The following is a 27,087-nucleotide window of genomic DNA, read 5'->3' as shown; positions in this document are numbered from 1 at the left end:
TCACACCTTGGATATTTTGCAGAGGACCTTCACCAACCACCTCTCCTGACTTTGCTAGGGATTGAAAACTGCATAACCTCTTTGTCTACTGGGGAGTAGGTATGAAGAGAAAATCTCTCCATTTTGTCCCTTGTTTTTGTCTTAAAATTGAGGATGTTCAATATTTTACCCATCCCTTAGATTGGATCTTTGATCTTCCCTGTAAATCTGTCTCTAAAATCAATGTATCTAAAAAGAAAAAAAAAAAAAAAAAAGGGAGGGGGGGAATCAAGCCTATTTTCCTATCTACATAACTCACTGTTTATTTTCCTAAAAACTGACCTGTTGCAGGTCAAAACTCCAAAACAACAGCTGACTTGTGGGGGTATTTCAGCAGCTCTTCTCCTGAAATTCTTGAAGCCTGTACCTTTCTATCTATGGCTAAATGACTGAACTGTGGATCTCTCTTGACTGTCTCTCGATTCTGGCAAAACTGAGAACACAGGCTATATGATGTTTGAAATTTTGGATAATAGCAGGGCTAGATTCTGTTCCATAGGTTGTCTCTTTACTAGGAGTCATAAATTTAGCTAACATTTAGACCAGATGCACATAAAATAGCTACCTTGTTCTTCTTATGTAAGTTACAGATTTTTCTATTCACCCTTCAAAGTTCCATGCTGTTTGCTTCATTGATCCCCATTCAGATTTGTCATACCAGTCATACCAAATCCATATCAATAATCCCTATATAGGGCACAATGACTGTGCCCAAGCACAAATGGTCTTAGGGTGTAGGGAAATATTTCCTGTCGATCCTACTGTCTTGGAGAAAACAGTAATAACTATTGTAATCAGTCAACAGCATTATATTAAAAAATACAACCTTCACATTAATTACAACATTAATTGTGAGATTAAATGTATGTATTGAAATTAAATTTTGTACCATCAGCAATTCTTTTAAGGCAGATCTCAACCTTGACTTTGAACTTACCTGCATGAAAATAAATTTTAAATATTAATTAAAGTAATAAATTAATTAAAAATTATTTATTATATAAATAAATTAATATATTAAATTAAAAATATTAAAATAAAATTAAAAAATTAAGCATTTATATTAGTGGTATGTCTGCAAATGATCAGCCAGCATGTAGTAGCTTACATGAATTTTATTTTCCTGAATAGTGCTGCTTTACTCAGGAACAGATACTGAAATCCCTTTAAAACTGAAGCAGAGTAATAGGTACAGCAGCAATACTAGCTGCTCCAAACTATTCACTAGCGTGTCTTAAAATAGAACTGCAAAGTACATGTTTGACAAGGCATTATTAAGCCCAGGTATTTGTTGTCAGGATACCAGGGGTGCCAGTTATGGTTGCAGTCAGTTACATGAACCTTTTGTTCAATAAGTTGGGACCACCATTCTCCACCGTATTAGATGGCCAGATTACCTATACCATTACTGGGACAAGTTGGATCCAAACCAAGAATTTTGGGATGATCATACCAGAGGTACTGATAGCAGACACTAATAACAGTGATTTTAACCATCCAGTCCGCTAACTTCAGTAAAAATCTCATCAAAGAATAAGAAAGATCTTGGAAAGAGCTTGAGGAAATACTGAGAAGTACAGACTTTGGAGCCTGCCACTATTTATTTAGACTCTTTTTAAATACAGGCAAATATTGTAAATAATATTGAAACCTTTCCACAGCAACAGTGTGATACTGTGAATGTGTAATGCTGTTTCTGTGTCTAGGGCTTATACTTTGAATTCAGGTGTGTTGTTATCTGATCCTCTGCATATTATTTCATGGACTGCACAGGAATGCTACAGAAAAGATAAAAAATAGGTTTTATATTTTTTGTGATACATTATCAATAGAATATAGTCAAAAGCTATATAAGGTAAATGCACTACTTCAAACTAGAAGTCTTGAAAGTGACTGGAAATACATTACTTTTCTCATTGCCTTTCTTGCATATCAGTTTCCACTTTTCAAGCACGTAGCCTTTGCCCTGTCCTGAAAGGTGAGTGCCCACTAAACCCTTCACTAGACTACTTACAATGCAAGAAAATGGCATAGGTAAGGCAGGACTACTGAAACTCTAAAAGAGTGTGTTTTAAACATCTTTTATCTCCTCTGGTCCCATAAAAATAAGACTAAAAATTATGATGCATTACCTATGAAAGAATAAAATTTCATTTAGAATAAGCTATTGAAAGTAAAGAGAAATACTTTTATGCATGCAATATTTCCTGTCATTTTTACCGAGACATTTTACAATTAATTTTCACAATAGAAGATATTTACTTCTAAGTAAATTACACTTTACTGCAATTCATAGAAAAAGCCAGTTGGTCAAATCTGTGTCATCACAATGAGACTTTTAAGTGCATGAAGAATGCTAGATTTGGACCATACTTCATATTGCTTTCTATCATCTTCTTTACTTGCATGTAACTGCAACTGATGTGAGTTTGAACAGTAATGTTCTTCTGCCTGATATAATTGCTTACATTTAAATTCCGTAGGTAGAGAAGTGAACAAGTTCAAAGTCATTTTTCTGGCATGATATAATAATGATAAAATGAGTGACTGATTAAATAGATTTCTTAAAATTATTATTCTGAGTGGATGATCACAACAATTAAATTATCCATTTTTATTATTTACTAAGCTTTTGTATACTTGGACACAGGCATTAAATCAGTTTCACCCTGAGTCATTCTCCTGTCTTGCAAAATTTTACTCACTTTTGTTCATGTGCTTATGTTCTATATCTAGTTTTCAGAACTTTAAAAGAAAAAGATACAAACCTGAATGCTGTGAGATACTCAACATCACCCATAGGAGGATCCAAGCCACCTGTCCAAGCAATATTTATGTTATAACCTTCACCAGGGCCACTTCCAACCTGAAAAATAGGAATAAAATGCCAAAAAGAGTGAAGAGGAGAAAACAGAAGGGGGAAAAGAGAGGGAAAGCGGGGAGGGTGGGGGGTGGGAGAGAAGAAATATTTCTTGTGTGCTTCAGAAACAAACATCAAACAACATGTCAGATCAGCCCAGCCTTGTTTGACAGGGACTACTCTGGGTTATGCACTTGTTCTCCACTGGTCCCCTGCTCCCAGTAGACAATTTGGTAATCTGGTGTAATTTAAGGAACCAGAGAAGGACAAGAAAATTAGGGGCAATCATGCAATGCAATTACCTGAAAGATACAAATAAAAATGGGGGTCTAAAGAAATAAACCTAACCTCATTTGGGGCTCCACTGCCGGGGAAGAAGTTGCCTTCATCATAGCGATGGAGGGAAACATACAGGATGCTGGGGTCAGCATAAAAAGCCTGCTGTGTACCGTTGCCATGGTGAACATCCTAAAGGAGAAAGAAAACAGATGACAACTGTAATAATGTCCAACTCAGTGTAGAGAGCTCACTTCTGCTTTCTTTTACCCCCCTCCCACCCCCGTTTCTCTCCCTCTCCCTTGCCCTCCTTTTGTCTTTCTTTTCCCCCTCCCTTCACCACCCCATACTTCCTGAACTTTCAGGCAAATTACTCTTTAATGCACTCATTTTTTAAACTGGCTTCTAAAAATCAGGAAACCATAGCGAGCATGCCCTGGAGACTCCAGATGAGCAGTCAGTGAGAAATCCCAGTCCTTTTGTACAATTAGATATTTATACACCGGCTCTTTGTACTCCTTGCCTCAGTGATGGAATCTAACATCCTGTTTTATGGAGGAATTTTATGACTTATTAACTGCCAACAGTTCATAACCCCTCAGGCTTAATTAACTAGCCTCATTGGCCTCTGAAGAAAGACTAATGTTTAAACTACAAACTAGTATTTTGCAGAAGGATCAATGGTTTACAGAGCTTTTTCACAATTCTTGACAGAAGACTAAATATAAGTATATTCACTGATTTGCCAATTTCCACTACTGAGGTCAAAGGCTCTGCGACCAGCTGAGTAAATTGGCTCTCTTGAAACATCCAGTTCAGTTCAGTCCCTCAGCAGTTAGATCCACATCAAAAGAGATGCCAGATGCAGAAAGGACTTCATACTTCATTTTTGCAAAATCATGACGGCAACAGTTGAAGACATAGGAATATGATCTCATTAGCTATTAAATCATCTGGCAGATAGGATGGTGCCTTCCCCAATCAAGGAGTGACCTTGGCCAGTCTCCATATTTCAAACACTGTACAATGCCAGTGAAGAGAAATTCTGTCATTAAATGGAATACTGGAAAAGAAATGCTGACAGTATATCTGCATAACAAAGGCTGATGACGTAGACTTTTTTAGTTTTGTTTTCACAGTTCTACTATTGTACTATGTGGTTAGACATGCAAGAAGCTTTACAAGTGAAAATGGAAAATGCACTTGCCTTTCAGCAAAAGAAAGATGAGTCTTTTTTGTAAGTTTGTCCTCTACATTTGTAAGAAGCTGAAAAATTATGAATATTATTGATTCTCCTCCCTTAAGCCATCCTTTTGAAATTTCTCATATAACAAGAGAATTCAGAAGGAGTACAGAAAAAGTTTCTGGATGGCAACACTATAACTGAGACTGTATTATATGAATGCTAAGAGGTCTGAACCAAATTTAGTATCACAGAAACAATGGTTACATTTTCCTCAGGATATCTAGACTCCAGGAAGGAGTTATGTGTGTGTTGCCAATGGCACAGCAAGCACTGTGCATTGCTTGTGTTCTGCGCCATCTGGTCTAGCCCATGACCTTCAACCACATTGTTCAGGACTCGACATTGATTGAGCCTTACTTGTACAGCATTGTGCTTCACTTGGACCTCCTCTGGGACCTCTGTGGGGTAATATTATAATAGTTACTTTTCTTTCCTCAGTTGAAAGTTCTTGGACCAACATGGGGATGAAGTTACAGCCCAACTGTAACTTAATGCCAGGGTTAAATGTAACATATTTTGGAGGTACAAGGAAGCACACACTGCTGTAAGGGTTTTGGAGATTCGAAGGCAGCCAGCATAGTATTATGAGGGCTCTGACTGGCAAAGGAAGTAAAATCTGGAATGCAGACTAACCCCAGAATCACATTCAGTTTTCAAATGTGACAGAATTAATTGGTTTACTCCAGACCCAGATCATGCTAACATACATGCACATATGGATGATCTTGGAACAAGAATTGTAACAACAATCTGAGAAGTTCTGCTGGCCACACAGATAGATCTGCAGAGATTATGGATAAAAACATAGTAGGACTTCATTTTTAATTTAATTAGTCTTTCTTTTCCATGCATGTTTGGGGCTTTAGATGTATTTTTATTGTAACTTTTTTCAAATGAGAAGAAAAAAATATTAAATAAGCATAGAAAGAACATTACAAAAAATACTATTTAAATTTTTATTATTCAAATACATGAAATTCTGTAGCTTTCTTGTCTAAACTTTAATTCCACCAAGGATTACTGGGTTTTGAAGAGCAGTAACTTCTCTGGTTAGAAAAAGGAGTGTGTTGTTTAAGACTGCGGATGTTACCACATGAGAAATATGTTCATATTCTTCACTTAGCAGATTGAATGTATTCCGGGTATATAAGTCAGTTCAAAAAAAGAGATTTATTCAAATGGTGGAATAAAGAAAGAAAAGCTGAAAGAGAGGTCTTTTATTTTAGTGTAGAAATAAATGAAAGAATGATTAAAATTTAAAAAGTTAAAAATTTATGTATGAACACATATTGCCTCTATGAAGGCTTCAGTTGATTTGTAACTAGACTATAGTTTTAATGTATGGGACTGAATATTACTTTCTAATATTTACATTGCAGTATCATGTATAGCTGCCAACCTGCATGGGGTCCTGCTGTGGTAGACACTATCAAAATATAGTCTTAAAGGTTAACTTCAAGTCTAACATCTGTAATTCCAGTCTTTCCCACGGATGCTCAAAACTCTGTTGGTGGACATAAAGACGTCACTATTAACTTGTTAATTCATGTCACTTGGATTGCAATTTATCTGTAGTTTGCATACATAAGAAATTTTCCATATGAATTTTTGTACATCATTGTGCTGATCATAGAGCAGACTAGGGACTGGACTGCAACTGCTCCAGGAATGAAGTATTCTGTGTCAGCCATATTTCTCCCTTTTCAACAGCTGAGTTATTCTGGCCAATGGGACAGAGTCGGAGAGAGGTTGGTATTTCCTACTCACTTTCCTAGGTAAGGACAGGCAGTTTCACAGGTAATCATGTGCGCAGGTAATGATTTGTACATCTAACTTTTCCTTGAAAAATTGAAGCTGAATTCCCAAGTGCTTATTGGCTAAGCAGGTCAAATACAAAACAAATGTAATGTTTATAATCAAAAGGACTTAGAAACATTCACAAAATATAAAGTTTGAATAGGCCTTTCCTATCAAAAACCAAGAATAAACATGGAGTTCATTTTTGCCCAATATTTACATCAGTAAAACTCAATGAACTCTAAGATTCAAGTCAGCAAACAGATACAACATGCAGTGGAAGTGAAATCTTCAAAAATATTCTTGCAGTTAGAATTATGTTTCTAATTGATAATAGAACATTCTGAGAAATATTTGAAAAACATTTTAAGAATATTTAACCTACCCATATACTTCTTCTACCAGTCATTTTTCACTTGCCACTCCTTCTCCCACACTTCCCCTTTCTCTGCTTCTCTTCAACAGCCAGTACACATGTTTAACTGAACAAAAGCGCTAGATGGTAAGGCCATGACTTCACAATAAGATTTAATTACGAGTGCAGATATGAACAAGATTTAGACTATTAAGCCCTGCACTTCAAAAACCCTTTAACATATTTTGTCTTTAAATCTTTTATCACCTGCAAAAATTAATTAAGTGCAGATGTAACAGGCTAGGTTTTGATGCCAGGGTTCATTTCCTGTCTATGCTTTGTCAGACACCCTATTACACCTCCTCATGAACTGTAGGAAAACAAAAATGGTGCTCATAAATCAGCATTCAACTTTCCTTGGGCTGTGCATTGGGCTGATCCTTTAAGTGCAAGGCAGAACTCCAATTCATTATTCATGAAAATAATATAGACAACATGCCAAATGTCATCTGCATTTAAATAATCCATTTGTTAAACATATAAAGTATTGGGTAAGAATGCCTTCTGTTAAAATACAAGACTAATCCAATGAAGTGGATTTTTAATCACGTAGCTTTCCTTCAGGGAACCATCAAAACCTGGCATACATGACTTGAAAACTTCTTAGAAGGAATGACCTGTTGATTTGTTTAATAATACCAAAGTTACACAACAAGTCGAATCATTGCTAGCTGGGGGAAGTGTCCAATTTGGTTACCAAAACAACAAAAATCTTTAAAGCACATCTGACTATTTAAAGTTTGTATTCTGTAGGGAAAAGTAAACTTGGGTTCTGTAGGGTTATTTTAATGGTGGAAGTATCAATTCATTTAAGGACCATAAAAGTTGCCCTGATCCGTACCTTCTTCTCATTAAATTGCAGTTAACACCATTAAAGTGAAACATAGATGTTTATGGCTTCAGTACTGCCATCCTGGCTTTAATGAGTTCCCAAAAACAGAGGAAATGCACACCTTTGTTACTAGTAGGTATTAAAACCAGGAAAGTCTGACATGCAAATACAGATTCATTATCTTTTATCTAGATGCACTGAAAGTGTGATGCTTGCAAAGAATACATACCAGATCTACAATCAATATCTTGCCTACATTTAGCTTGTCTCTCAAGTATTTGGCAGTAATTGCAATCGAATTAAAAAAGCAGAACCCCCTGTGGAATAGAGAAGAACAGAAATAAGAAAGCAAATCAGTCAGGAAAACAGCTATAAATTATGTTCAGAGCATTTTGAAAAATGCTATATGATCTCTGAGGCCATAAATCTGCTTCTGGGAGTACCTAGAAAGCCTTTTCAGTCATCTGCTAACAATTACAGTTCTTCAGAGACATGCACAACACAGGTGATTGCCAGTAACCTTAGTGCTCCAAGATGGGCAATATTCCCTGGTACTTACATGGCTGTTGATTCTTCAGCATGATGGCCTGGGGGCCTTACAACAGCAAAGCCATTCTGTAGGAACAAGATAGGTTTTCAATTATCATCTTAAAAAAGTACTTGACTCAGTGCAAAACAGAGCAGCAGGCAGACTGGATTGAAATCTATTAGAGGCTCTTGAGCACTTTTTCTGTCCAATCGCCCTTTCATAGTACTGCCAGAAATAATATATTTGAGAACAGTGGCACATAAACTTATACAAATATACACATGCTTATATTTACATACACATGCAACATGATCTAAAGAGGAGGAAAAAGGCAGGATGAGACAGCAGTTGTTATCAATTCTGCTGTCTACAATTCACATTTAAAAGAAAGCTGAATCCACTGATACACTCTTGATCTAAATTCATGTAAACTTACATTGCTCTAGCTTGAGATGTTTCAACATAAAAATGGATTGAGGTATATATTTTACATGATTGGTCAGTGTTGACCCTACCTTCTCTATGGATTAAATGACAAATTCACACACGTGTAATTCCCAGCAGCAGAAAAAGGGTGTCAATGAGTATCCCATATTTCTCCAAACCATAAATTAAACTTGGGAACCTGCCAAGACCACAAATTTAACAGATTCCCTAAAGTCAATTTCTCACACACTTTCTGGAATTGTATATAAATTTAATGAAATGCAACTCTAGGATCAGTGATGATCAAGGTATTTTTTGCCTCTAGTGTCACTGAAGGTAAAAGAAAAATTAAATTTTCCTCCTTTCAGTGTGGGTAAGGTAAAGGGAAAATGTAGAAGTACTGGCAAGGTAGCTCTGTTCACAAAATCAGATTATTTATTCAAGCAGCAGTGTCACATAAGAGTGTGTATCATACCAAATTTCTTTTACAACAGTCATATTCAGAAGTAACACCATTACTTCAACAAATTTACTCTTTAGTTCAACTATTCAAGACAGTTAGTCTCTTCTATTCAGCTATTTATTTTCTTCTATCTGACATCAAATTAATGCCAATCAACATATACATAAAAATAAGTAATTATAATCTGTGCATCAGTACATCATCAGACTTGCATTTTCAAGCAGCCTCATAGAAACAACATTTGGCTGCAAGACCAACCAAGCATGTGATTTTCAGAGAGGAGTGGAGAGAAATGAAAAGGATGGAGAATTTATATATTTAAATAATCAGTATTACAGTAGTCCAGTTTGATATACTTAAAATAGGCAAATGTCAATATTTCAGCTTTTACTTACCTGAAACAAACATGATAATCACTACACTTTCAAGTAAATAAGGAGCAAGATAATAAAAAATGTAAATAAGGTGGTTAATAGATTTACGATAGTGACTGTGAAATCTGTTTATTTACAGTCTTATGAATGTGTGTTTGTGTGTACCTGTGCAATTGTCTACCTATGTTGTTTCACTGGCATTAATTTTATTAATTAATTGGGAAATACTACCAGGTTATCTCATATAGTTTGCTGCTAAGTGGAATCCAAGCAGCCAGCTGCATTTTTGTGGAGTGTGGCCAAACCTATATCAGACTATGGCAAACTTATACTATAACGCAAATGAAGTACATCTGTAAGGGTGATTCTTCCAGCCACTATTTAAAGAATCTGGGGGATTTGACACATGCTTTATTTTTCATTAAATATTCATATTAAAAAAAAAAAGAAACAAAACAAATCCATATAAACAAACAAGCAAAGAAAAAAATCCCAAACAAAATCAACTAACCAAAAAAAAAAAAAAAACAAACCCAAAACAAATCAAACAAAAAAGACTAGAGTCAGAACAAATATATATGTCCATATTTAGGCAGGCATTCCTGGAGGTGGATTATAAATTGCCTATAGACCAAACTCACCATCAAAAAAAAAAAAAAAAGCCTTGTGGACCTCACTAATCTGCAGAAGCAAACCAGCTTTACACTCTTAAGCTAACCCCCTGTCCTTATCCTTCTGAGGACTTTTAACCTTTCCTTTTCACACAAAACATGACTTAGAGAAGAATTCTGTGAAGAATTCTTTTGTAGTGTCTATGAGAAACAAAGTATGTGTCTGCTGAGGAATCTGTAGATAACAAAGTGAAAACAGACTTAGAGAAGAGGGTATTACTAGAGGCAAAGCATCATGATACCTTTATTTTGTTCTCTTGATATTTGTAAGGATTTGGAAAAAGTCCATGCAAGGCTTACAACTGCCCCTGCTCAGCTCCCACATCATTATCATCTAACTTTATCAGCATTCCCAAATGATCAAAATAATAAGATGATTATATCTGGGAGTATTTCTTTTCAGCAATATAGAGACAGAAAAAATCAACACTGCTGCTTTTGACAACATGACAGTTACAGTATAGGCTTCTCTTTTCTGTTCCCTTTGACACGACTGGAAGGCCTGCTTTCTTATAGCTAGCTAGTTTCTGTTATCAGAGCTTAAGTTGACTGCTACAGTTCTCCATAAGCATGGACATTTGCATCAGTGTTGTGACCATTTTATATGTGCTTCTACATTAGAAGGAGTTCAGTATTCACATAGGAATTTTTTTTTTTTTTTAAATATAGTGCATATGTTATATTGATGATAAAACATATAATATAATCAAATTTTACTAAGCACTGAAAACTAGTTACTATATAGTATTAACAGCAACCTTCCAATTGCTAGAACACTTTATTTCTTCTACTTTTAAACTTTCTATGAACACACTGTACATTAATAGAATGGAACATTAATTTACTTAGGCAATACTTAAATACCAGACAGTGAGCTCAGAACAGTAGACAGAAAGGCAAAAATCTGCTTTAAAGATAGACTAACAAAGAGCACTATGTTTTAAATGAAGCCAACACACATAAATTCAAAGCTTTTTATACAGAACCTTATTTATACTAGGGTACAGACACCTTTATATGTAGACAGAGCATTAAACTGTCTGACAGACATGAACATTAGGAAAAGGATTCATGTCTGTGCCATTATATGATTACCTTTAGTTAAAAATTGAGGTTAAAGAGTAAAGCCTGAATATAGATATTCTAAAACCTGCACATATTTGAACAACAAAGAGACGTACTCTTTTTCCACAGTAAGTTAAGTATTCTCTTCTTTCATAACTCCAAATAGGTAGTTGGATGCCTGATTTCCAAAGAACAGAGGTGTACATCCTACTGTGGTCTTCTTGTCTTTTTGGTGGTTCAGTTGATTCCTTTCTGTAGCATGCTGGGTTACAGTGTCGGGCTACAACATGATTGGGCTTCTACTATATCTGCCTCTGAACCTCTTCAAGACAAGCTCTCAAAACAATATCACAACACAGGAGGTCACTCCAGGCCTTGGGACTGACCATCCCTAGTAGGGTTCCACTGGTGTTTCTATTATACAAGGGGGTAAAACTAGATCTAGACAGTTTTTCCCTAGAACAGTATGTGGTGAATGTAACAAGGTGTCATGCAGCTCTTCCCTTTGTTTGACAGTGAGTAGCTTGCTCTGCCTAGGGTCCAAGTGGACTAAAAGCAATCCAGTCAGTCTCACACTTGAGGTATGCTGAGGTTTCTGTTGACTCCAAGAAAAGCCAGTGTCATGCAAGAAATAGGAGTAAACCCCATCAGGCACTCCAAAAGCATTTACTGAAGCAGTAGAATTTTCAGATTCAACTCCTTCTTGAATGTAGGGATGAATTTCTAAATATTCTTTGCATACTTGTGTATTTAGGTTATGCGGTCCATAAAGTAGACATTAAGACACATCTTTAAGTGAGTTTTTAACAATAGGTCTAGAGTCACGTTCTTCCCCAGTTCTTATTCAAACTTATGGAGCTTTAATTACTTCCTGCAGTAGCAGCAACTTCCTCCTAAAGCCAGGTGTTAAAGACTATTTTCTGCATGTTTAAATCCCTTAACCTATCTAGCTCTTAGCTCTTAAAATTAGAAGTATTTAAAAATGGCATTCTTGGACATTCACTTGTTTTAAATGGAAAAGTTTTATTTTTGCTCCAGTGTGCACAGGCTTCTTTTCAGAAGAGAAGCCAATCACTGAAGCTAATATTTCATTTCTTTGTAGAAACATCTTTAGTTATACAGAAATGTATCCATTGCTCCTGTCAGAATTGACATTCCTTATGTTTTATATATATACAAGTTTTTATTCTCACAAAGCTATAAAGCTATATACAAACCTATTTCATTAAATTTAAGAGGTGCTCCATACAGTGTATCTGACAGGGTGCAACACTGAAGTGATTTTAGTGACATCCTTAACCATGCTATCTGTGGCTTAGTTAATTCCTACAATAACAAACATCCATCAGGCTGCTTTATGTTTCATCTGCTTATGACAATCTTCTTGCAACTGGTACCCTGAAGCAGCTAACCATATTCCTGCCAGTGTCACTCATGCTGTAATGCGATGGCAAGTTATCCCATCCAGCAGGGAGGGTAAGCATAAGGGCGAGTGGTGTAAGGACAAGACAGTCCTCAGGTACCAGTTTGGGACAATTTTACAACCTATTCATACAGCCAGAGCAGGAACCAGTATCTGGCCCTGGGGGGTCTGCAAATGCAGTGAACAAGAGCCCATGATTTAACAGAGCAGTATTAGCAGCCATAGATTTACCAAGAAAACAGTAATGGACAGGAGGGAATACCATTTTATCTTTCAGAGGAAGCTAGTAGGGGCCAAGAACACAGAAATGGACATTAAACGTTTAACTCTGTGATGGCAACAAAGTTCCCTGTCTGATTTACTGAAGGTTTAAAAGGATGGCCCCAGAAAATACACATGAAAAGTTGGTGGTTGCAAGCTAACTTATATACAACCAAGATGACCTGCTTAGCCACAATTAGTGTTAACTGTATCAGGAAAGAAAGAAAACAGTTTTAAGAACAGAGTGGCCGTGGAGATAAGCTACGTACCACACATATAATTAAAGTTGTACTACTATATGAAATAATAACAGTCATTCAGCTATAAATATAACCATAATTGCTGGGATAAAGTATCTAAGAAATGGTTCCATATGACATATTGTAATTTTGTAACTTTGTAAAAGCAAAGAGTACAAATTACTATCTAAAAGACTTTATTAGTAACTTTGATTGATGGCTTTTATCAGTTACATCTTTAACACTGGCAAAATAAGCATTCATTTGTTACCATTTCTTACACTCTATGCATTACTAAAAATGCTGTGCCTGGGTGTAGAAAAAATGCCTCTTTTTGTGGCTGCCACACATCACTCAGATTATTTTTTTTTTTTCTGAGAGTTTTACAGGGCAGATGGTGAGACAGAGAGGTAGAAAAATGGGTAGGGCAGAGCCTACAAGAACAGTACTGTCCAGGAGGCATCTAAACACGGAGTACTTCCTAGGAAAGGAGATTTCTGTAGGCAACTAGAGGAGCTGTGTAGGATTCTGTGTGTTGTTCAATCAGGCATGGAAATTCTCTGGACTGAAGCTTTTCTGGAGGGAGGATGCTGTGGGACTAGGGACATTTATTTTAAGCTCTTTTTGATTATTATGCCTTTAGAAAGATACTTAGGTTTTGTTCTAAGAAATCATAGCAGTAGAGCTGTGAAACATGGTTGAGGGACTTTTACACTGAATACTTTTAAGACTAGAAAACTAAGAGCTTGGGGGAGTGAGGGGGCTGATTTAGCTAATTCTTCTTATTCACTGGATTGGTACAATTTACTGTGTGATCATCCCTCCATAGTCTTGTGTGACAAAGGCCTTGAGGACAGTAATAACCAGGCTCAACTGGAATGAGAGTTTCAATTTCAATTTAAGTTACCCATGGATTATACAAAGACATTAGAGCAGCAATGAACAAATGCAGGAGGTTTATTTTGGTATTGAATCAATCTGACATATCAGAAAGAACCATCCCAGGAACATACCAGGTTATGATTTGCAGAAAACTCTTTTCAATTGCTTTCATTCTCTTAAATGACCCCTAACTACCAACAGGGCAACTTTACATGTGTGTGTGTGCACACACATACATATGAACAGGCAGAGAAAGGGTTTGTGCTTCCCTCAATTCAGCTAAAGTGATGTTCAGGACAGTCCCAGACCACACTTTAAACTTACGTGCCATTTTTCTCAAGTGTTCTTTTTCAAAAATGTTTCTTAATTCATTCAGATTTTTAAAAATATGGAATTACTATACAAATCCTACCAGCTCTTTGAAGTTTACTGTGTAGGTCTCTTCTGTCTCAAATTTGTAAAATTAAAAATATATGGTGCTTATGTGTTTTTATTACAGTAAAGAGTGCTGCCATCACCAATGTTGACATATTTAAAGGATATGCAAAGTAAACTAGTCAGTAATCCTTATTATGGGTATTGTACTTCAAATAATTAATTCCATCTTATAATAGCACTGGATGGGGTCATCTGAGGCTGAAGAAAACCATTTCAGAAATGTTCCTTTGAGTTTTCAATAGTTCCATGATCTACTCTGTCTCTGAGTTGCCCATGAAAATGGAAAGTCATCTCCCATTGTGAAAAGAGGTTTTTATTAGATATACTCTTTTTAAATTATATTTTTCACTGCTAGTGTTTTTTTGGTTTTTGTTTGGTTTTTTTCCTGCCAGTCAATTGCAAGATTTTAAGGGCCAGCCAGAGAAATGTACAATTTGATATCAGAAAAGAAGTTAAGACACACTTAACATTCACAAAACAGCACACAATAAAACAACCATTAAAAGAACAAATATTTTGAAGGACATGATGCAACATAGTGTAAATATTGCAAAATTATCATACTAACATAATCATCTATATGAATTTCGGCTTCTTTAAAGTAGCAATAAACATTTAAGAAATACCTAATATTTGTTAATAAAAGGGGGCATCATCAGCATGAATAATTTGGTTAACAAAATGGTAATACCAGCAACCTAAAGTCATTCAGAAAAAACAGTAATTTGGCAAGCTAAATCCTGAAGGTGAGATTCTCTGCAAGCAGTAAGAGATACAAATGAAATCAACATCAAGAGAGATCTCAGATGCAGGAAGCCTCCTTAATTTCCTCTGAGACTTGTCTAATGTGGGGTTTGAACAACCTCTGTACTAGTCCAGTTCAGAAGCAAGAGGGGAGAGCCTGCTGCGCAGGATAGCCAAGTGCAGGCAAGGGGAGAGTCTCTTTGTGCCTAGCTGCTTGTGAGTGAAGTAGCATGCTGGCAGGGCTGGGAGGTGAACTGAGCTGAGCATCAGAGTCGATGTAATAGCTGGGCCAGGCTGGGAAATAAACATGAAGGCAGGGCCAGACAGCGCCTCTCAGTACCACTAAGCCATTAGACCACACACTCCTGAAATCTGCCTTGTACGGCAAAGCAGTGACTGGGACACTGTGAGCTTTTAGCAGCTTATTGCTATCGCATCTTTATTTTCCTGTGGCAATGAAATAGAGTAAATAGATCCTTAGGAGACACTTCAGGAAATATAAGTTCTTCCTACTGATGCAGATCTTTTAGGGCCTTCCTTCTTAAGGTGCAGTTATTAGAGGCTAGAGACAATGATTTCCAAATTCACAAGCTAAATTGCATGCAAGAAATCATACGCAGGGCACTACCTGCATTTCTTTATCAAATGAATATATCGTAAGACTTATCTGATTTGTTTAAATAATTTATTCAATATAGCAAATTACTGTGGTGGGATTGTATTCACCAAGTTCCACATACTCCACTCTTCTAAAGGTCTGGGGTCAGACAGCACATTATTAAAAGCCACCTACATAAACCTACGAGGGAAATGAGAATGGAACAAAAGTAGATACAGGAGAGCTGTGGCACCAATTCCATGCAACATAAATTCCTTATCATGCATCGGCAGGTTTCCTAAACTATAAAACACTCAAAAAAAAAGTGACCTTCATGTAATAGTTAGGCTTATCTCCTATTGTAATATTGCCACCATGACATTCATCATGCATGTAAATAAATAAATGTAAAAAGAAAAAGTAGAGCATTTGATTAAGCATGATATCATATTTATCATACTATATACTTCAGTGATGTGATTCTTTATGATCTATTAAATATCATTTCAAAAGTGTATCAAATTGATCTCAGTGAGTGCTTACTATTTTACTAAAACAACCCCCCAAATCCTTAATTTTTTTTTCATATAATTAAATAAAAACCATCCATATTAAGACTCTCCAGAGAAGTGGCAATTTGTCCTGATTAAAAAAAAAACAACTACAAAATCAAGAAAAATACCACCACAGTAATTTACTATTACAGCATCAGTACAACTCCAGTAAACCCTTTTGTTTTATATCCTTTAGCACTGTCATATTGATGCTTTCCCCATTAGCCAAGGAGATCAAAGAAATCTGATGTCTCCCAAGGGGTTTGAACAATAGTGAAGAGAACTCTTAACTCCTTCTCAGTTCTTGAGCACTGTCCAAATCAGATGAACAAAATGTTGCTGTTCTCAGATGAGACCTATGTGAAATGGGACTGATAATCTCAGGAAATTCAGAATAAAGTTAAGAACCTTTTGCCTTGCATATGAGTTTGACTCATGCACAGCTCTGCAGTGAATCTCTCAATTGTTCTTCAGACTTTCATGATTTATTTTGTAGTCTCAAACCTTATCTCAGAAGAATATGTCTATACTATCACTGTATGAGCAAGTGAAATCAGTAGAGACCATGACATAAACATAGAGATTGAAATGTTCCCTCCTGACTGAAACGGGCTTTAAATGTCAGATGCCAGTCAACACAGGGCAGTTTATGTTTGTTAGTTTCTACACTCTAGCTAGGCAGTGAAGACATTCATCTTCAGTATTTTAAATACTATATTTTATAAACTAATTGAATACATGTCCATAAAATAAACGATTGATTTTAATTTTAGGAGAAACATGTTAGACTTTGAAAAAACATATATATTGATTCATCAAGCTGTAAGAAATATTTGGGCTGCTCATACCCAACTACATTGACAAATTTGATAATTCTCATGTCAGAAAAACAGTTGTTAAATGAGTGTCTTCAGTGTCTCATTCAAGAGGCTTCTTGTCTCAGACTTTGTCTATGCTAGATAGTTTCACCCAGGTTATCCTAATGTCCCCGTGGCTGTTTCAGTGGTTCCCCAGTGCAGTGGGTAATCTCCTGCCTCTTCTGCTGCAAGCTGGAGCACTGCCCTTTGTGAAGTCCTTGATGTGTATTTTAAGTCTGCCGCTGTGAAATTCAGGACATGCAGCTCTTCTCAGAGAACTGGGGGATTTCAGAACAAATCAGTATGCCCTGTCTCATAATTTTATTTATTTATTTTTTTTTTTTCCCTTAAGATGACACCGAATGACAGTGCACCTTCTGATAGCAATCCACTGTGGAAAACTTCCAGGGAAAAACTACATCATGTGTCTTTACTGTTCTCATCTTGCTGTTTACATGTTGCGGAGCTGTTACAGTTTACACTCAGTTTGTGGAAGGTGCTTTTTTTTGTCATCCAAAGATTCTAAAGCTGCAGCAGATCATTCCAGATTCCCATCACAGCTTAATCCTCCCACTCACTGCTCACAGTACTGGCTCCAAATGGTTGCTTCACATGCATATTTGCTCAATGAATGCACATGGAAGTGATCAGCTCAGTTATGTGCCCTCAGATCTTCACAAGTACACTACAAAATTGGCATTTTTCCCTACACTAGAAATCGCTGATCAATACAATGCATAAGTTTCTAGAGGAAAATTGGCAGCAAGATGGAAAGTCAAAGAGGTAAATTGAAACATAAAGATCTGTGGGGCTAAAAACGTACTGCTACTGACAATCCCATCCTGAACACCATGTAGAAAACCTCAGAATACACTGCAAACCCCCTACTGTATGAGGGTATTGGGAACCACTTGCATCAAAATCCAGGTTTGTATAGATGCAGTGACAAGGCAAACACAGAAAGACTCTGCCAAAAAAGCTAATGTCAGGATCGGTGCATTTCCAGAACTTCTCCAAGCATGCTTTTCTTCTGTTAATTGGACCTGAATAACATTTTTATAATCTTAAATTATAAATACCACATGAAGGTTGTTAGTTCATACAGTTGGCATGGTGGTATGTCATTGGGCTTCATGCTGGAAGTATAGGGGCAGGTTAGATAAACACCTTTCAGGAATGGCATCAGCATTTTTCACAGCAAATTTCACAGCAAATCCTTTCCATTCCTATTTTCTTGATGATTTGATATAAACCAGCTACTTGGCACATCTGTAACAATTACCTTTTCTATGTTTTAACTGCAGGTTGCATAAGACCATAAGATTGCTTCAATTCTCTGCACTGTAGACAAAGATTCTGTTTAGGATCAACAATAATTTTACAGTAACCTACAAACTAGTACTAAGTTTAATATATTTACTCAGAGACTGTTCAATGCCAGTAGCAACCAACGTCTCTCCAGTGGCTGATGTTTGATTCTTTTCAACTGTCTAGAACATACCCATAAGCAACCAAGAGCATTCATACTGTGGCAAGACACCACAATGGTACAGATCTAAGTAGTAAAGATTCTGCAGTGGACCCTGCACATGTCAACTCAAAATTTGTACATTTCGTGTAGCACCTGGCTAATGATATTGGTGTCTGAATATGAAAGTTTAGTAACTCCATTCAGTTGGGTCGGAGGTACAGTACTGCATTTCACATGAGAGCACTACCATTTACGTATCTATATGTTCTATATCTATATATATATATACACACACATAAACAGATGTACTCTTCCTCAAATATATAGCTAATGTATTTTGAAATAGGACAGTTATACAGGAAGAAAATTCTCAAGTTCAAATTTCTAATTTTTAAAATCATTGTACATTGCTAATTCTGAAATATTTATTTCTATCTTGATTTGGGAAACAGGACTGAAACCATTAGTATTTGGTCTGGAAAGTGAATAAACAGTTTCATTAAGGAGACATCTTAGCTCCAAAGTTTATTGGGGTGAGCCTGCTCTCCGGCTGCATATGGTGTACCGTTAAATAGGACTGTTAAAATACCAAATAAAATGTCAAAGATCATCAGGTCTGGAGTTTTCATAAATTGTTTAGACTCGGGATAATTTAGGTTTTTTACATCATGCCTTGCAGATCACGCAGCATGGAGATAGGAAAGGGAAGGGGGCCAGGGAGAGAAGTCTGAGGGCAGCCAGCCTAGCAGAAAGGCACTTCCTGGGCCACAGTTCTCCTCCCCAGCGCCTCCTCTTCCTCCTCTCCCGCACAGCCACTCTTTGCCTCCCCTCTCTCTGGGTGGTATACTGAGGTTCCATACGTGACTAAACAACCGTATTAAATCCAAAATATGGCAAAAACACACTTCAAAAGGCAGTGCCACAGCCACTTGCAGAGATGTGCATGCTATGAGTAACTTCACCTCTAGGTGTGGCAACCCCGGACTGTGAGCACCCACAACTGCTTCTTCATGTAGACAGCAAGACCGTCCCCAGTGAGAACTGGAAGGGCTGCCACACCTTCGTGAACTTCCTCCCGGCACCCTGCTGGAGCAGAGCAGCTGAACAACACCTCCCTTCAGCCCTATTTCACTCTGCCGCCCTGGCTCTCCCACCCACAGCGTGGCCCGGACCTCACCTTCAGCTCCCGGGAGGCCACGCGGGCCGCCAGCTCGATGACACAGCCCACCGCCATGCGTGCCGCCCCGGCTGAGTGCAGCTCGTTCCAAACGGTGTCACTGTCCACCTGAGCAAACAGCCGGCCCCGGGAGGAAGGCAGGGAGAGAGGGAGAGAGAGAGGGAGAGGGAGAGCATGAGAGAAAACAAACCTGTGAGGCAAGGCTGGCAACGTGACAGCCCCTGTACAATAACATCAGTCTTCCGTCCTGGCCAGCTGAAAGGCCTTCTGGACATGGCTTTGCTTATGCTTTTTCTCTGCACGGGCTTCTCCAATGGAAACACATTCCTGTCATGCCTCGCTGCCATTCCCTGTTTATATTTCTCATTACAAACAGTGCTACATAGGCCGGGACAGGCCTGCTCACCAGACGCCAGACTCTGCGTGCCTGGTGCTCATGCCGGCAGGGTGACAAGGACCTGCCAGCACCCAGCCACCCCTGGCTCCAGCAGCCATCACAGGCAACCAATGCCTCAACACCCACCAGTAGCTCCAGTCATTACCCCTTCTTGTTAAAACCCCCCACAAAAAGAGTAACACTCATCTTCCCTACCCAGGCAGGAGTCATTTTTAAGTGAAGGAAATCAGAACAATTAATTGCTTGAGTTAATTTCAGTAGTCACTATTGCCATATACAGAAAGTAAAGTTAAATGAAACCAAGTGTGACGCCTGCTGCATCTCCAGTGTTGACAAACTGGTAAGTTTTGGCTGAAAGGTTCTAAGTCACACTTCTTAGCACGAGTGTGGTTAAGCAGAGAAAATAATCCTTTGTGCCTTCTAAATGTGACATACAGAACATTACATGAATATTATATAAAGTAGAAGCATAAAATATTATAATGATATAATATTATAAAGGAAATAGATAGCTAAGCAGCACTGCTCTACAGTGTCAATTGTCATGCTAAAATTTTAGTTTTGAAATTTGTTTTTAGTGACTCTTTTTTTGGAGAAACATGCCAAAAACTATAGCTGAAATCTTATATATCCCTTATACAATACTATTCCAAGCAGACATGATGGTTTGAAATAGGCTGAAAAAGTCATCCAAACAGACAGCCAGACTTCCTCGATGCTCCATAGGAAGTGCATTTAATTATATCATACAGTACAAATTTATCATGAAAAGAAAAGTGTTTAGGGTTAAACAAAATACTGTGGCAGATACTATTTGGATAACTTCCAAGCACACTGAGATACATTTTCAGTTTGACCCAGACGCTTCTGTTCCTAATTTCTGAGGAAAAAAAAAAAAAAAAAAAAAAGGGGGGTTTCGGGGAAAGAAGTAAAAAAGAAAGAAAGAAATCAAGTAATTGGAAATGGATGCAACTGCTACTCGACTCTGGAGGTTCTGAGGAATTTCTCTGATTAGTCATTTGAAACAGAAAGAAGCTTGATCTTCTCTACACCTGTCAAATGTCTTCGACATTACTGTTACAATAATATTATATTTCAAGCTACTAAAGTGATCTTATTTTTCAGCATACTGGACCTGAATTTTTTGTTGTTTTGATTAGTTTTATGTGCATGCAGCAGAACTAATGAAAATAGTTTGTATTCACAATAGAGCTGAATAAGAAGACTGGATTTTGCTTGCAAAGTTTAGAATAGCAGTAATAATATCACACTGTGTTTTCATCTGAGAAACTCAAAATCTTGTACAAACACAATTAAGCACCATCAGCTTGATATGGGGTGATTTATTATATTTGTGTTGCAGATTGGTAGCTTGATATTTAAATAAATTAAGCAGCTTTCCCGAAGACACCCACAAATCAGTAAGTAACAAAGAAAATTACAAGATATGAAAAAGCAGCCAAGTAGTAAAGAAAAAAATAATGATGCATTTAACGTTAGGCAGATCTTCAGGTTGTCTCTATTGCTTTAAAGCAACTATGAATGAATATTCATCTTTAAAACAAATAAGGCGATAAATAAGTAGAGGTCATTGGTTAAATCAATTTAATCAAGCCATAATAAAGTTTGAAAAATGCTGTGTAGAACTTTAAATAAAGAAGTATCAACAAGAGGGCTAAGAGGGAGTACTTCCTTATCATTTTTATGGCTAGCAAATTAAGGTTACCATGAAGGAGTGGCTGAGGAAAATGATTCAATGGCAGCTGCTTGGTACACCAGGGCATGAGCAGGAGCCTGCATCCTCAAAGGGACTATGATTCATTTTCAGGAAGGCAGATTAAGTTAAAATTGTAACCACAGCTTGAGAGTACACACCCTTCAAGACAGTTGTCTGCTCTGACACATGAGCCAGCCGCCAAACGCTGAGTATTAGCCAGGATATGGCATTTATCATTTTCTGCTTTCAGCTGAGTGTGAGGAGACTGAGCTGGGACAATAAGACCAAATGTCTTCCACTGAAAAATTTCCCTGAGACCACTTCAATGAATGATACCTAATTTTACCCTGACTGGAAGTAAAAATGGGCAATCAGGAAGCAAAACAGTGTTTCCTAAGGAATTTTCAAAAATGACCACCTGAATGTATACAGGAAATTCAGGATATTTTAGCTGATCTCCTGGGCATGACACATGTAATGAATCATAAACTCTCAAAGCCAGGGGAAGCCAACTGAAGCTGCATACCTTAGTGCACAGTTATTATAATACAAGAAAACTAACATAAACGTATGACTAATTATCCTGAAAAGGCACGGCATTACAAGAGTAGATGTCAAATTCTATTTCATATTCATGCAAAATTAAGACTGAATTTCTGAGGAACATTGCATGAAGAACCACTTTGAAGAACTTTCATCACACAGCCAATGCTTTAGCTGTAATGACTGCAAAATGCCATCTTACTCCATTTTATATCTCTGTTAGTTCTGTGCATTGCCTTAAATGTTTCAGGTGTTTAAACAGAGATTTTCTTTTAGTGTTACTTAATGTTTACTTTGCAAATTGCTGTTGAAATGCAGTGATATAAATGGCAGACCCATTAGAATTACAGCTACTAGCTGGCCCAGTTGTCAAGCTGTATATGAAATGCAGCTATGTAAAATCCTACTATATATGCTTTTCTTTACTCCTGTGAGATGAAATGGCTGGAATTTATACAAGTAAAGGGAATAGGATTAGACACTGTGGTTTCTGGTTCTAGTTCATGTATATATCATATATATCTGACAGTGTATCTAGATGCTGAGTATGCATTAATTTTTGACAAATGTGAAGCTTTCTGAATCACAGACTATGAAAAAGTCAGATGAAATTTTATGAGATTGTTTTTATTCTGTAAGTGCTTTGAAGCAGCCAAAGAATTCAGTTAAAACCCTATCTTGATTAGGATTTTTTTTCAGATAAAATTCAACAAAATTTACAGAAAATACAGCATTTGTAGCTTAAATGTAACACAGAATCTTTGGGGTATTTTTCCTGCTTAATTATATATGTTTTCATTTAAGAGTTCTTTAAGAAAATTGGCAGGGTAGGAAAAGGTTCTGAATATTTAACCAAATAAAAAAGAACATTTTTAAAGCATCAAAATGTCACTTTTTAACCATGAGCATACTACACATTTCTTTATCAAAAATCCTATCACTGCTGCAAACCTATCAAAGAAGGTTTGTGTATGATAATGCCAAGAGCCAGAAAACACGAGCCCTATTTGAACACTGACTTTCTAACACACATATGGATTTACTTCGCTCCGAGCTTCCTGAATGAGCACTGTAAGTTGTAGGCTTTTTCAAGCACATTTAGTGTAGCTCAGTCATTGGCATGTGTAGCAGAGCTAATACTCTGTAAAGCTACAGATGATAGAAATTAAGCTACCTGTCCCTGAAGTGGATGTGGAGGCATTAAATAGAAGGCAATGACTTAAGTGAAAAGAAATGTAGGCAACTTTTCCTGACTGAATGCAACTAATATTTCAAGCCCTGTGTGCAGAAATTCCCTGCTTTGCACTGTGAAAAGAACTTGATATGATTGTTTCCTGCAAGAAATATCTATGTGATGACTTTCACAATGAAGACTTTAAACACAGTGAAAACAAGCTAAGCCTTGGAGCACAGATATTTCAGTAGATAGAAAGCTTGTACCATAACCCCTCATGGATGGAATATTTCTTATTAAGGAAGATGGACTAGAAAGTCTGAAAGTTACCAGCTCCTCATTCTATGCATAGGAAGTAGCATGTGTATGTGAAGGTGGAGAGGAAGGATATCGAAATACATCTAAGAGAATTTTTTTTACTTAAAGGCCTTTCTGAAATCACCACATTTGCTAAAACTGAAATGTTACTTGTTACCTGCTATTTATGTTACCTTGAGCCTACCTCAGACGGTGAGAAAAGTAGCGTGAATAATAATAGTAAATGATTTTTAGAAGAAACTTGTAACTGCCCTTTGTTTGACTTATCATTTCCCCTGCTAGGGGACCTATTCACTCCTTATCCTTTGCTTCAGGCCTTTTTCCCCTGGAAACCTGCTGGGATGTGCTTAATGCTCACTGGGTTCACTAATGTTCTGCTGACGAGAGATAATACAGTCTGACACACACTTCCATTTTTCACACCCTGCATGGTGTATTCATCTGTTGTGTTATTTCTCTTTTTTAAATAAATATTGTAAACTCAGACATTGCCTTAAATACACAACCACTGATAACTATATGCAATACAGAAAAGAGTGCAAGTTTCTGCTTTGAGATGGATTCTGACAAAACATCCTACAGCCTGCCCTCTCTCTCTCACACACACACACATGTACACACAACTTGCAGTTTAGCACAAATCTAGCTTCCACAGTGGAATTCTGATTTCACTTAAAGGAATTAAAAATATACTGAATCACTTATCCTGCTCCAGATTGTCTGCACAAATGCTGCCATCATAAAAATCAAAACCAGTCCTCCTAGAGTTACCACATGTCCCTGCCAGAGATGCTCTACTTTTTTTTTACCTCTGAGAATTATTCAAAAATGTAGTCTGTCATTTACCTGTTCATGGAAACTTGACCTGCAATGATCCTTTGATAGCATTGTTTGTGTTCTATGTGTACAATATCCTGGACAGCAAGCTAAAAAATAGTAGCTCTTTACAGTAGTTTAAAATGATTCTTTGTCCTTTTCTTAAAGAGTTTGGACTCAGCTGTCCTTGGATGGAAGTTAATTCAGTATACATTTCAAATGGATACATTTCAATACAAATCTGGAGAAAATACTACATTAAAAAAAAATAAATCTGTCCTTTGATATAAGTAGTTATAAAACTGAGAAGTAAATAAAATATAGTCAGCTAACAAGAGTGTAGCTATACACAGTAAATGGACTAATGAAGAAAACTGTGAGAAATAATATAGGGGAGTACAGACCTCCTCAGTGATACTGCAATTTAATAAAACGTGTGTATTACAGAGAAAATTCCTGTGCTTTAGCTTTAAAAGCGTTCGGAGTCTCACATTCTTCTACTGTGCCAGAGCAAACATGTTTCCCTCACTGTTTTTTTTTCTTTAGTTCTCTGGCATGAAAATAGAAATTAAATATTTTCCTGAAGTGTTGTAACCTCTAAAAATTATGTGTGGCAGTTTGCTATCACTTCCAGCAAGGAGTCTGTCATTCTTGGAGACAGCTGGTGCCAGCAAATGCTAGCACAGAAGTTTGTAATGTTTTGCTCCTGTCCATGAGCAGTGCAGCTTTCCCAGGTGCCATGCTCATAGCTCTCACCTCCTACTCCTACAGATGTCCTGGTGATCATTCATCACCTCCGTGATTTCCACCGAGAAGAAAAGATCCTCAACGTGCTTCTCAGCTGCTGTTTCATCTCACCATGACTAAAGAAGCGAAAGTGTGCACATCATCTCCAAGGAACAACCTCTAATGAATGGCCTGTCAGCCATGTCTGTTGTTAAGGAACAAAGGAGAAAAAGTTTGCATGGCTGACGTCTTTTCCATAAATCCCACATACAGGAAGTGTGTAAAAGCAGGCTACTTCAGGAAAAATATGTACAGTGAGCTTCTTTTATTTTTACTGCTATTTTACAGCTGTATCAGATATTGGTTCTGTCAAAGGCATTTCTAGTTGCTTTAATCTAAAGTGTCTGCCATAGAGATTGTCAGCTTTTCATACTTTCTTGCTTACCAGTATGGTTTACAAAATTTGTGAAGGGATGTGATCTTTAGTCTATAGTGGGATGAATAGTTCAAAGGATCATCACAAATCGTTGCTTAAACAAAAAAAAAATGGGATTCACTTGGGTTTGCATTGGCTTCTCTGTTGTGTTTGAGTAATCCCAGTAGGAGAATTTATCAGCAACATTAATGGACTTCTATACAGAATTTTAGATGCTACTAAATCTGACTCCAAAAGCTCCTTTCCAGGCAAGAGCGAGGAATGTGGCTAATACATGTACCCAATGTATGTAAAATATTTGTCTTTCAAGTTTTACCTGTCAATAGTGATCTGACTTGTATAGCTATTATAAATCAAGGCCAATTTTTCAGAAAATACTCAGTAAAAAGTTCTACATAAAAATTAATAGTTTAATACCTAGTGAAGTTACGGAAGGTAGTAGTCAGCCACTGAAAAAAATGCAGCACCCCCTACTTGTGTACAAATGGAATTCACCTTAAGGTTTGTAAAAAGCAAGTAAATATGTGGGCTCTGTATTAAAAAATAAATAGCTTTGCATTCAAATGAGAATCAGAAAAGTCAGGCTAAATCAAGCTGAAGCCTGAATAGAGCAATTTCTTGAGAAAACATAGTTTGATTTGGTTATTCTCTTAAACTTTTACAATAGGCATTCAGAATCTCTGGGTCTTACAAATCATACATTATGCACCCTAAGGGATCTCAAAACCTTAGTGAAACAGTGATGTGTGGATCATAGGTAGGGGGAATGGAGGGAGGATAGCATGGATTAGATGTGGCTTAGAAGTTGTTTTTAGAAAAAACTCATAAATAAAACAGGCCCAGATTCAAGTCTCAGATATGTGGCATATTTCACCAAATGCTTGTAAAAAATGTTACTGCACTTGCAGACCTAGCACCGAGTACTCTATTAATTTAAGTTGACATTTGTTTTAGTATTTAATGGATTAGTGTGTGAAAATGCTGTGTGCTGCCTCCTTATGTTTGAACATGCAGTTTCCAGGAGTACATGGGCAAATAGAACAATGTAAAGTTGGTAGTAATGCATAGCTATAGAAAATACAACTTTTATGTACAGAGTTTAAGCCTGATTTCTTAAAAGTTTTTTAGTGATACATAGTATTTCACCTTACTTCTTGCATGTAAATTATGTTGGAGGTCACCTAACCCCTAGCTATGCTAGAACCTCATGTTTATTCAGACAAGAAACACTTGAGCATTTCCTCTTCAGAAAGCTTTTCAGTCCACTTTGGGGGCTAAATTCTAGCAATAAACACATGTCTTTTTAAAATTAAAATATGATTT

At 37.0% G+C, this 27,087-nt stretch overlaps 1 protein-coding gene across 2 annotated transcripts in view; it reads right to left on the bottom strand.

Moving 5' to 3' along the window:
- The window catches only part of HDAC9 (histone deacetylase 9), a 387,421-nt gene that overhangs the window by 90,100 nt on the left and 270,234 nt on the right, over window positions 1-27,087 (bottom strand). For both annotated transcript variants that reach the window (XM_062616787.1, XM_062616797.1), the window contains exons 18-22: window positions 19,638-19,745; window positions 8,025-8,080; window positions 7,695-7,782; window positions 3,248-3,367; window positions 2,808-2,905 (exon numbers count right to left, since the gene is read on the bottom strand). In XM_062616787.1, the coding sequence (XP_062472771.1) occupies window positions 2,808-2,905; window positions 3,248-3,367; window positions 7,695-7,782; window positions 8,025-8,080; window positions 19,638-19,745 (470 nt within the window). The remainder of the gene's footprint in view (window positions 1-2,807; window positions 2,906-3,247; window positions 3,368-7,694; window positions 7,783-8,024; window positions 8,081-19,637; window positions 19,746-27,087) is intronic.

The sequence above is a fragment of the Pezoporus occidentalis genome, unplaced genomic scaffold (genome assembly GCF_034315485.1).
Source record: "Pezoporus occidentalis ecotype Australia unplaced genomic scaffold, CSIRO_AGI_Poc_V1 ctg103, whole genome shotgun sequence".
NCBI lineage: Eukaryota > Metazoa > Chordata > Aves > Psittaciformes > Psittacidae > Pezoporus > Pezoporus occidentalis.
The sequence above is the reverse complement of the archived record's forward strand: the minus strand, read 5'-3'. Positions and strand labels throughout refer to the sequence as shown.